Here is a 13107-nt window from a genome sequence, read left to right as displayed (position 1 = left end):
TTTAAGCAGTCATGTCCAACTCTATGCAATCCTATGGGATACAACCCGCCAGGCTCCTCTATCCATGGGATTCTCCAGGCAAGAACACTGGAGTGGGTTGCCATGCCCTTCTCCAGGGGATCTTCCCGACCCAGGAATCGAACCCATGTCTCTTACATCTCCTGCATTGGCAGAAGGATTCTTTACCGCTAGTGCCACAAAGGAAGCCTGGGAACGTAGATACAATGGAGAATTACTCAAACATAAAAAAAGAATGAAATAATGATATTTGCAGAGATGTGGATGCTCCTAGAGACTGTTAAACAGAGTGAAGTCAGAAAGACAAAAACAAATATTGAATAGTATCATGTAAAAGTGGAATCTAGAAAAATGATAGAGATGAATTTATTTGCAAAGCAGAGTAAGACACAAACGTAGAAAGAAACCAGTACAGATAACCAAGGGGGTAAGAGGAGTGAGATGAATGGGAAATGAAGATCAACATATGTACTCTATATCTATAAAGCAGACAATTAATGAGACTTAATATATAAAGAACTCAATTAAAAACTCATAATGACTTATATGGAAAAACATTGTAAGAAAGGGTAGATATATGTATAACTGATTCACTTGCTCTACACCTGAAACTAACACAATATTGTAAAGCAACTATACTCCAATAAAAATTAATTTAAAAAAAAATCAGTGCTAGGAGAAGAAAACAGAAACTTAGATTCCTCCGTAAGCACAGATTTTCCAGGCACTATACACAAATATATATATATAAGCATATGTTTATATATAATATTTAAGCATAAAAGTGATTGTCAAGGTGTCTGTAGGTGAATATACAAGTGATCTATTATTAAAAAAACAGATCTGCAAGTATATTAATCAAGCTATATATAAACCAAGGTAGAACAAACATATCATTTAATGTTATAAAAATAATATATTAATTATAGTCTAAAACTATGAAACTATACCTGCATTTTTCCTGATCAAAGTTCTGAATTTCAATGAAAACTTCGGTTGATATAAGAAAAAAAGCATAAACTTCATTGATACCAAGTAAATACCATTTTAAAAATTAACAGGTCTCATAAAAGTCACTCTTTTATTTATCTTCAGTGTGTCATTATTCTTTATTCAGGATTTTCGTTATTCAGAAACCCATCCCAAATCCTGCACCAAATCAATATAAACAAACACAGGATTCTAGAACTAAAAAAAAATTTTTTAAAGCAATTCTTCATTTTAAACTGGATTTTACAGAATGACCGTATGATTCCCCAATCCCACTCCTGGGCATGTATCAAAACAAAACTATAATTCAAAAAGATACACATGTCTCTATGTTTATGACAGCCAAGACATGGAAGCAACCTAAACATTCATGGACAGATGACTGGCTAAACAACTTGGGGTAAACACACACAAACACACACACACACAGAGGAATAACACTCAACCACAAAAAAGAATGAAATAATGCCATACACAGCAATGTGGATGGAAGTACAGATTATCATACTATTAATAAGTGAAATAAGTCAGAAAGATGAATACCACAGAACATCACATATGTGGAATCTAAAATATGACACAGGACTTTCTTGCTGATACAGCAGCCAGGAGTCTCCCAGACAATGCATACAACATGGGTTCAATCCCTGGTCCAGAAGATTCCACAAGCCACAGAATACTTGGTTCATGTGCCACAACTACTGAGCCTGCCCTCTAGAGCCACGGAACCTGAATTACCGAGGCTACCCACTCCAGTGTTCTTGCCTAGAGAATCCCAGGGACGGGGAGGCTGGTAGGCTGCCATCTATGGGATCGCACAGAGTCGGACACGACTGAAGCAGCAGCAGCATGCTCTAGGGCCTACAAGTCAGAAGAACTGACCCTGCATGCTGGAACTGCTGAAGCCTGTGCACCTAGAGCCAGTAGGCCTAGAGTCTGGGCTTTTCAACAAGAGAAACCACTTCAACACTTTTTCTGCACCACTGCAACAATGAGAAATCCATGCACTGCAACAAAGAATAGCCCCTACTCTCTGCAACTAGAGAAAACCTGCAGGAAGCAACAAAGACCCAGTACAACCAAAAATAAATAAACAAATTATAAAAAGATAAAGTAAAAAAGGACACAACTGAACTATCTATGGAACAGAAAAAGAATGACGGATATTGAGAAGAAACTGGAGGTTCCTTGGGGGAGGGGGCTGGGAAACTAATGGTTTAAGAGGTTGGGGATATCAGAGGTAACCTTTAAAACATAAAATAGATAAAAAACTTTCCATTGTATAGCAAAGAGAATTATATTCAATACCCTATGATAAACTATAATAGAAAAGATTGTATTAAAAATGCATATATATATATATATATGTATAACAGAATCACTTTGCTGTAGAGCAGTAATTAACACTGTTCAATTCAGTCATTCAGTCATGTCCGACTCTTTGCAACTCCATGGACTGCAGCATGCCAGGCCTCCCTGTCCAACACCAACTCCCGGAGTTTATTCAAACTCATGTCCATTGAGTTAGTGATGCCATCCAACCATCTCATCTTCTGTTGTCCCCTTCTCCTCCCACCTTCAATCTTGAACAGCATCAGGGTCTTTTCAAATGAGTCAGATCTTCGCATCAGATGGCCAAAGTATTGGAGTCCCAGCTTCAACATCAGTCCTTCCAATGAACATTCAAGACTGATCTCCTTTAGGATGCACTGGTTGGATCTCCTTGCAGTCCAAGGGACTCTCAAGAGTCTTCTCAAACATCACAGTTCAAAAGCATCAATTCTTCGGTGCTCAAGTTTCTTTATAGTCCAACTCTCACACCCATACATGACTACAGGAAAAACCATAGCTTTGACTAGATGGACCTTTGTTCACAAAGTAATGTCTCTGCTTTTTAAGATGCTGTCTAGGTTGGTCATAACTTTCCTTCCAAGGAGTAAGCGTCTTTTAATTTCATAGCTGCAATCACCATCTGCAGTGATTTTGGAGCCCAGAAAAATAAAGTCTGACACTGTGTCCACTGTTTCCCCATCTATTTCCCATGAAGAGATGGGACCCGATGCCATAATCTTAAGTTTTCTGAATGTTGAGCTTTAAGCCAACATGTTCCACTCTCCTTTTTCACTTTCATCATGAGGCTCTTTAGTTACTCTTTGCTTTCTGCCACAACAGTGGTGTCATCTGCACATCGGAGGGTATTAATATTTCTCCCAGCAATCTTGATTCCAGTTGGTGCTTCATCCAGCCCAAGGTTTCTCAGGATGTACTCTGTATAGAAGTTATATAAGCAGGGTGACAATATACAGCCTTGACGTACTCCTTTTCCTATTTGGGACCAGTCTGTTGTTCCATGTCCAGTTCTAACTGTTGCTTCCTGACTTGCATACAGATTTCTCAGGAGGCAGTTCAGGTGGTCTGGTATTCCCATCTCTTGAAGAACTTTCCACAGTTTGTTGTGATCCACACAGTCAAAGGCTTTGGCATAGTCAATAAAGCAGAAATAGATATTTTTCTGGAACTCTCTTGCTTTTCTATGATCCAGCGGATGCTGGCATTTGATCTCTGGTTCCTCTGCCTTTTCCAAAACCAGCTTGAACATCTGGAAATTCACGATTCACATATTGTTGAAGCCTGCTTGGAGAATTTGGGGCATTACTTTTCTAGTGTGTGAGATGACTACAACTGTGTGGTAGTTTGAGCATTCTTTGGCGTCACCTTTCTTAGGGACTGGAATGAAAACGGACCTTTTCCAGTCCTGTGGCCACTGCTGAGTTTTCCAAATTTGCTGGCATATTGAGTGCAGCACTTTCACAGCATCATCCTTTAGGATTTGAAAGACTTCAACTGGAATTCCATCACCTCCACTAGCTTTGTTCATAGTGACGCTTCCTAAGGCCCACTTGACTTCACATTCCAGGATGTCTGGCTCTAGGTGAGTGATCACACTATTGTGATTATCTGGGTCGTGAAGATGTTTTTTGTACAGTTCTTCTGTGTATTCTTGCCAGCTCTTCTTAATATATTCTGTTTCTGTTAGGTCCATACCATTTCTGTCCTTTACTGACCCCATCTTTGCATGAAATGTTCCCTTGGTATCTCTAATTTTCTTGAAGAGATCGCTAGTCTAATTAACACTGTAAATCAACTATATTCAATAGAATTAAATCAATCAATTAGATAAACAAAACTGGATTTTCTTTTACAGGAAAACATAATCAAAATGTAGATTATAAATTAACATATAACATGTATTATCATTAACTCATATACATCTGTAAAATCTTCTTTATTGGTAATATTATGACAGTTTTTTCATTTCAAATATTTCTGTATCTCTTACATATAGGCCCAAAACTCCAAAGTATGTCTTAATCATATTTGAATATATTAAATAACCTAAGGCTATAAGCACTGCAAACATACTGTAAACACTTATATTTTGAAATAATGAGACATAAAATATGAATTAAGGTAAAAAGCAGTATTCAGTTTGGTTTACGTTTTTTTTAAAGCCAACCCTGATAATCTTGGATCATGTTTAATTCAAAATAATTAATCATGAATTGACTTACCATTTTAAACTTACTGACTCTATGAAGCTACATCTGGCTTAAATTTTAAGCACACAGAATTAAGGATCATAGGGATGTATCTCTTTAAATAGATACTAGCAGAAAACAGTATTTTTTTATTACAACTTAAAATCAACTAGAGAAGGATCTTCAAAGTCATCCACATTAGACCATGTTTATAGTTTTAAAATTACATGGACCAGCTCTGGTTGGAAAGATATCTTTCAAAATTATGATAATATTCAGCAAACTAACTAGGAGACAGAATATACATTTTGATTTAATTATGAAAGCTCTAAATACTAAGTACGTATTAATAATAAATCTTAACTTGGAAACTAAAAGCAATGTTGTTCTGACTGAAACCAGATAAGCATGTATTTTCTGATACTTAATACCATTATTTCTCATTTCATCTAAAATTGCATGGCATAAATCACAGGATAGACTTCTAGCATTCCTAAGTCCAAAACACTGCCCTCCATTCCATCAGTCATCCATCAACAGCCAAGTTATTTCTCTCAGTTTTTTCAGAAATTAGGGGTGCTTTTTTTAATATAAGAACCTTTAGGGTTCAGTTCAGTTCAGTTCAGTCGCTCAGTCGTGTTCGACTCTGTGACCCCATGAATCGCAGCACGCCAGGCCTCCCTGTCCGTCACCAAGTCCCGGAGTTCACTCAGACTCACGTCCATCGAGTCAGTGATGCCATCCAGCCATCTCATCCTCTGTTGTCCCCTTCTCCTCCTGCCCCCAGTCCCTCCCAGCATCAGAGTCTTTTCCAATGAGTCTACTCTTCGCATGAGGTGGCCAAAGTACTGGAGTTTCAGCTTTAGCATCATTCCTTCCAAAGAACTCCCAGGGTTGATCTCCTTCAGAATGGACTGGTTGGATCTCCTTGCAGTCCAAGGGACTCTCAAGAGTCTTCTCCAACACCACGGTTCAAAAGCATCCATTCTTCGGCGCTCAGCCTTCTTCACAGTCCAACTCTCACATCCATACATGACCGCTGGAAAAACCATAGCCTTGACTAGACGGACCTTTGTTGGCAAAATAATGTCTCTGCTTTTGAATATGCTATCTAGGTTGGTCATAACTTTCCTTCCAAGGAGTAAGCGTCTTTGAATTTCATGGCTGCAGTCACCATCTGCAGTGATTTTGGAGCCCAGAAAAATAAAGTCTGACACTGTTTCCACTGTTTCCCCATCTATTTCCCATGAAGTGATGGGACCAGATGCCATGATCTTCGTTTTCTGAATGTTGAGTTTTAAGCCAACTTTTTCACTCTCCTCTTTCACTTTCATCAAGAGGCTTTTTAGTTCCTCTTCACTTTCTGCCATAAGGATGGTGTCATCTGCATATCTGAGGTTACTGATATTTCTCCCAGCAATCTTGATTCCAGCTTGTGCTTCTTCCAGTCCAGCATCTCTTATGATGTACTCTGCATATAAGTTAAATAAGCAGGGTGACAATATACAGCCTTGACGTACTCCTTTTCGTATTTGGAACCAGTCTGTTGTTCCATGTCCAGTTCTAACTCTTGCTTCCTAACCTGCATAGAAATTTCTCAAGAGGTAGGTCAGGTGGTCTGGTATTCCCATCTCTTTCAGAATTTTCCACAGTTTATTGTAATCCACACAGTCAAAGGCTTTGGCATAGTCAATACAGCAGAGATAGATGTTTTTCTGGAACTCTCTTGCTTTTTCGACTTTGCAAACATTGATAAAAATTTTTTTTAGAAAATTACTTTTTCACATGTATCAACACAAACAAAATTTCAATATTTATCTTTTTCACCAAGCACCCTGAAACTGATTTTTCCCCCAAAATGGCTTGCTTCTGGGGAAAAAATATTGACAACTGAAAAAAAAAGTGCGTGTTTAATCTATCCTATTTCTATTTTCCAAAAATATTTAATACAGTAGTTGATGGTTATCTGGAATTTTACATTATAGCATACAGACCACCATAAAAAGAACAGCAAATCTCTGAAATATGCCAATGTTTTATTCTACCTGACAAAGGTTCCAGTTCTGACACCTTTCCTCTGTAACTCAGACATAAAATACTACAAAATACACATAAGTTTCAAGAGAAGGCAACTTTAGCTTTATATAGCGTTCTCAAGAACTAAGTAAGGTTACAAACCTTAGGTGTGAGGATTAGTTGACAAAATTATAAGCTTTAAAATTCATACTTCTGACTTCTGCACAGCATTACAGTTTAAATCACATTCACGGCTATCAACCATTAAAACAATTAAGTCATTAATATTTCAGGAGTTTAAATTGGATTCCAGTCTTTTGTAACATCAAAGATTAATACGGAGCAAGTGTACACAATCCATGGAATCTCAAAGAGTCGGACACAACTCAAACAACTGAGCACACACATATAAAACACAGGACACAAGGAATAGCTGCAGTGATTAAAACCAACGACAATTCACAATTAAAAAGTATATTAACTTCATATTACCTTATTACTTTAAAAAAAACAATGAAACTTTGAGTGACATGGGATTTAAAACTATTTTAAATAAGTTTGTCAAATGTAATTCCAAAACTCTGAGACACACAATTTTCAAATTTTAAAAAAATACCAGCAAGGGATGGTATACCTGATAGTGTAACATAGACTGTAGTCCACAGACTTTGAGATATTTTACTGAAATTATTTTAATTTGGAACACAGCCACACCCATTTGTTTACGAATAGTCTATGGTCAATTTTGTACTAAAACAGCAAAACTGAGTAGCTGCTAGAGATATTTTACAGTCCACAAGCCTAAAATTTGTAGTATACGACCCCATAAGAAAAAATTTGCTAATTCCTGTTAACACACTGCTGGTAGGAGTTTACTGTAACAGTTTTGTATATGAATTTGGTAACAAAAAGTTAACAACTTTTAACTAATTAATTTCCAGAAATATATGCTAATGCAATGTAGGAATTAATATTAGGAATTTCATTTATAGTTACATATAATAGAAAATATTTGAAATAGTCTAAATTTCCAAAAATGAGGGCTGATTAAGCAAACTGATGTAGTCAAGTGACAAACTAGTACATGATCATTAAAATGATGGTTTCAAAGACTATGCAATAAACAGAAAATTCTTAGGACATAAAGGAAAATTATAAATACAATCCAAAACAAGATAGGGCTTCCCTGGTGGCTGAGCTGGTAAAGAAACCGCCTGCAGTGCGGGAAACCTGGGTTCAATCCCTGATTTGGTAAGATCCTCTGGAGAAGGGAAAGGCTACCAACTCCAGTATTCTGGCCTGGAGAATTCCGTGGACTATCCAAGGGGTTGCAAAGAGTTAGACTCGATAGAGTGATTTTCACTCTGTAAGCTATTCAAATTCAAATTAATACAAGGTAAATAAATAGCAGGGGGAATTCTAGCAGGTCATATGTAAAAGACATTTCAATGGCTTGAGACTGATGAGTTAATTTTTTTTTCTGCTTCCAGGATTTTCTAACTTTCCAAATTTTAATTACTAAAGATGCAATTACTTTCATCATAAAAACTTAAAACAATGTATGTAAACATCTAAAGACTTCATGTGTTTAGATGATAAATCAGACTCTGCTATTCCCCTGCTTAAACACTGTCTTCCCAATTCCATTTGCATTAAATGTAAACTTCTCATCATAGCCTATAAAGCCAGGCCAGATGACTCACATCTCTCTGAAATCACATCGCTAACACTCTCCCCTGTTGACTATACTCCAGCTACACTTGAACATGCCAAATTCTTTGCTACTTGTTCAGTTACCTCTCATATCCTTCACAGAGGCCTGTCTCTAAACACTCAAGCAAATTAAGTTTTCGTCTAATATTTTTGTTTAATATTTGTGATTATATAATTTTTTCCTTACTCATCGTCTACCTGCTCAGATACAATTTAAGCTCATGAAATCAGTGACTATCTCCACTGTTCATATATAACCAATCTCAAGCAAAGGTTTCACACTTTAAAAATACTGCATTTAATGGATGAATATGTAAATTAAATTTTACACTTACCTTTAATCTTTCAAATACTTTATTACTAAGTATAGCTTCATTTCTGGAGAAGGAAATGATGACCCACCCCATTATTCTTGCCTGAAAGATCTCATGGACAAAGGGGCCTGGAAGGGTACAGTACACTGCATCACAAAGAGTTAGACATAACTGAGTGACTGATCATGCATGCAGAGCTTCATTTCATCCAGAAGTAATTATCTTAAAATGTGCTTCAAACCAAAAAATACTCCAAATATTACTTAATATAAGACACACTTTGATTACTGATAACAATTCTCCAGCCTGTTTTCCAATATTCCAATGTGATACACTTTCATGTATGCTGTATTAAGCCTTTAACCGAATTATATAAATAATATAGACTATGTGAAGATTTGTCACAGTCCACAAAACTAGGAAGAAAATATTTTTAATCAATATTAACATTTGGTTGTAGATGAGACTCTTAATATTTGAGGATTTAACTCCAGCTTTTCAACATATATGGCTACACTGTAGCCACATGAAGCTGGTAACTGGAAACAAATATATTTCTTAAAGATATATAATAAGCATCACATTCTATAATACATTTTTCCTTTATGTTTTATGATGCTTAAAAAAATACATGCATTATGATGAACATTTTCCTTTTTATTATTGTTTTTTACTAACATTCCATTTCCTTGTCTCAGATACCTCTAATTCTCTCAGATCAGATCAGATCAGTCGCTCAGTCGTGTTCGACTCTTTGCGATCCCATGAATCGCAGCACGCCGGATCTCCCTGTCCATCACCAACTCTCGGAGTTCACCCAGACTCACGTCCATAGAGTCAGTGATGCCATCCAGCCATCTCACCCTCTGTCGTCCCCTTCTCCTCCTGCCCCCAGTCCCTCCCCAGCATCAGAGTCTTTTCCAATGAGTCAACTCTTCGCATGAGGTGGCCAAAGTACTGGAGTTTCAGCTTTAGCATCATTCCTTCCAAAGAAATCCCAGGGCTGATCTCCTTCAGAATGGACTGGTTGGATCTCCTTGCAGTCCAAGGGACTCTCAAGAGTCTTCTCCAACACCACAGTTCAAAAGCATCAATTCTTCGGCGCTCAGCCTTCTTCACAGTCCAACTCTCACATCCATACATGACCACAGGAAAAACCATAGCCTTCACTAGACGAACCTTTGTTGGCAAAGTAATGTCTCTGCTTTTGAATATGCTATCTAGGTTGGTCATAACTTTCCTTCCAAGGAGTAAGCGTCTTTTAATTTCATGGCTGCAGTCACCATCTGCAGTGATTTTGGAGCCCAGAAAAATAAAGTCTGACACCGTTTCCACTGTTTCCCCATCTATTTCCCATGAAGTGGTGGGACCGGATGCCATGATCTTCATTTTCTGAATGTTGAGCTTTAAGCCAACTTTTTCACTCTCCACCTTCACGTTCATCAAGAGGCTTTTGAGTTCCTCTTTACTTTCTGCCATAAGGGTGGTGTCATCTGCATATTTGAGGTTATTGATATTTCTCCTGGCAATCTTGATTCCAGCTTGTGTTTCTTCCAGTCCAGCGTTTCTCATGATGTACTCTGCATATAAGTTAAATAAGCAGGGTGACAATATACAGCCTTGATGAACTCCTTTTCCTATTTGGAACCAGTCTGTTGTTCCATGTCCAGTTCTAACTGTTGCTTCCTGACCTGCATACAAATTTCTCAAGAGGCTACCTCACCCTAAATCACTCCAGCAGTTGCAGTGGTGAAGAGCTCTACGCAGCTTCCTAAGCAACTCCACTCAGGAAAAACTGACAAAGCCTGTGTCCATCCAATATGTCTCTTGCCTCTGAACGCAGAGCTTGCAGTGTATTCCTATAATATGGAGCAGTACAGCTCTTCACTTGGTGCCCATAAATATACACAGAAGCTAGATGAGCAGCAAAGGCAGCGTCCTGAAGAGTAGAACCTTGAACAATGGAGTATGTAAGACAAGTGGGGAAAAAAAAAAAAAAAAAACTCTGAGGAAGAATGTTTCTAGAAACTTGTGACTAATGAGATTATACACCCAAATAGGTCTCCCTCTCCTGACTCGTAACGTTAATCCTTCAAATATAATCCATAATAACAGTAGTACATAAGCCTTTGTCTTAGGCTTTCCTTTCTGAGAAACCCCTACAAATCTTTTGTCTCTTCTGGTAAAGCACTCAAGTTACATAGGGGAATTATCACAGTCCCTCCCCTGAAATCACATATAGTTTTAGTGGGATTATATGAAAGAATTGCTCAAGTCACTGAGAAGATACAATTATTAATGAAATGGACTAAAATAAGAAAGAGATTTGAAGAGAAGTGAAGACAGCAATTTGAAAAATGGGGAATTCAGGGTGTCTGTGAGATACCAGTTCAGTTCAGTTCAGTTCAATCAGTTGTATTCGACTCTTTGCGACCCCATGGACTGCAGCACGCCAGGCCTCCCTGTCCATCACCAACTCACGGAGTTCATCCAGACTCACGTCCATCGAGTCAGTAATGCCATCCAGCCATCTCATCCTCTGTCATCCCCTTCTCCTCTCGCCTTCAATCTTTGCCAGCATCAGGGTCTTTTCAAATGAATCAGCTCTTCGCATCAGATGGCCAAAGTATTAGACTTTCAGCTTCAACATCAGTCCTTCCAATGAACACTCAGGACTGATCTCCTTTAGGATGCACTGGTTGGATCTCCTTGCAGTCGGAGGGACTCTCTCAAGAGTCTTCTCCAATATCACAGTTCAAAAGCATCAATTCTTTGGCTCTCAGATTTCTTTATAGTCCAACTCTCACATCCATACATGAAGTGAACCAAAGTGAAATCGCTCAGTCGTGTCCGACTCTTTGCGACCCCATGGAATGTAGCCAACCAGGCTCCTCCCTCCATGGGATTTTCCAGGCAAGAATACTAGAGTGGGTTTCCATTTCCTTCTCCAGGGGATATTCCTGACCGAGGGATCGAACCCAGGTCTCCCGCATTCCAGGCAGACGCTTTAACCTCTGAGCCACCAGGGAAGCCCATTAACACATCCAAACATGACTACTGGAAAAACCACAGCCTTGACTAGATGGACCTTTGTTGACAAAGAAATGTCTCTGCTTTTTAAGATGCTGTCTAGGTTGGTCATAACTTTCCTTCCAAGGAGTAAGCGTCTTTTAATTTCATGGCTGCAGTCACCATCTGCAGTGATTTTGGAGCCCTCAAAAATAAAGTCAGCCACTGTTTCCCCATCTGTTTCCCATGAAGTGATGGGACCAGATGCCATGATCTTCGTTTTCTGAATGTTGAGCTTTAAGCCAATTTTTTCACTCTCCTCTTTCACTTTCATCATGAGGCTCTTTAGTTCCTCTTTGCTTTCTGCCATAAGGGTGGTATCATCTGCACATCTGAGGGTATTGATATTTCTCCCAGCAATCTTGATTCCAGCTGGTGCTTCATCCAGCCCGGCGTTTCTCAGGATGTACTCTGCATATAAGGTAAATAAGCACGGTGACAACATACAGCCTTGACGTTACTCCTTTTCCTATTTGGAACCAGTCTGTTGTTCCATGTCCAGTTCTAACTGTTGCTTCCTGACCTGCATACAGATTTCTCAAGAGGCAGGTCAGGTGGTCTGGTATTCCCATGTCTTTCAGAATTTTCCAGTTTTTTGTGATGCACAGTCAAAGGCTTTGGTGTAATCAATAAAGCAGAATAGATGTTTTTCTGGAAATCTCTTGCTTTTCTGATGATCCAGCGGATGTTAGCAATTTAACCTCTGGTTCTTCTGCCTTTTCAAAAACCAGCTTGAACATCTGGAAGTTCAGAGTTCATGTATTATTGAAGCCTGGCTTGGAGACTTTTGAGCATTACTCTTCTAGTGTGTGAGATGAGTGCAATTGTGTGGTAGTTTGAACATTCTTTGTGATTGGATGAGATACCAAGGTAAAGATATTTATCAGCAGTCGTTAATACATAGGCCTATATTATTTATGGAAACATTATTCCTGGGCCTAAAAGTGTAACCATGGAAATGACGAGTTATATTTAATTAACAGCCATAAGGTAAAATTAAGATAGACACAAATTTAAATATGATACAACATAATAAACAATGAAATAACAGACACATACAAATAGTATAATCATTATATATTAAAATGTATTATATATACATGTAAATAAACACAGCTAAAACCATAGTAATCAAAAGAAAAAAAAAAACCTCAAGTTTACGTTCATCAAGGAAATGAGATGATTATGGAGAAATGAAAAAAGAAAATTAAAGAATGGTTAGAAAGATGGAATCAGAATACAAAATAAGAAATAAAGATATTATACATCTTCATTTTCTTCAGTATTTCCAAGGGAATGGTCCAAAGCACCAAATGCTAATTAAATCAAGCTTAATTTCTATATATATATATATATATATATATATATATAAAACAACAATTTTCATACTGAAGCTTGCTGATTCTCTTTCCTCTAAACTGGTTTCACTGTTTTTAGGTAAAGTGTTA

General features: G+C 37.8%; 1 protein-coding gene across 19 annotated transcripts in view; it reads right to left on the bottom strand.

Annotated features, from left to right (window-relative positions):
- The window catches only part of VPS13B (vacuolar protein sorting 13 homolog B), an 848142-nt gene that overhangs the window by 501083 nt on the left and 333952 nt on the right, over positions 1-13107 (bottom strand). The window contains exon 20 of one of the 19 annotated variants that reach the window (XM_025264777.3): positions 10225-10543. The exons of the other annotated variants lie outside the window; for them this stretch is intronic. Within the exon in view, the coding sequence (XP_025120562.3) occupies positions 10362-10543 (182 nt within the window). The 3' untranslated portion in view covers positions 10225-10361. Of the gene's footprint in view, positions 1-10224; positions 10544-13107 lie in introns of those variants that run through there. 19 annotated transcript variants of the gene reach the window in all.

This window comes from Bubalus bubalis, chromosome 15 (assembly GCF_019923935.1).
Source record: "Bubalus bubalis isolate 160015118507 breed Murrah chromosome 15, NDDB_SH_1, whole genome shotgun sequence".
In the NCBI taxonomy this organism is placed as follows: domain Eukaryota; kingdom Metazoa; phylum Chordata; class Mammalia; order Artiodactyla; family Bovidae; genus Bubalus; species Bubalus bubalis.
This window is presented reverse-complemented; position numbering and strand designations above follow the sequence as displayed.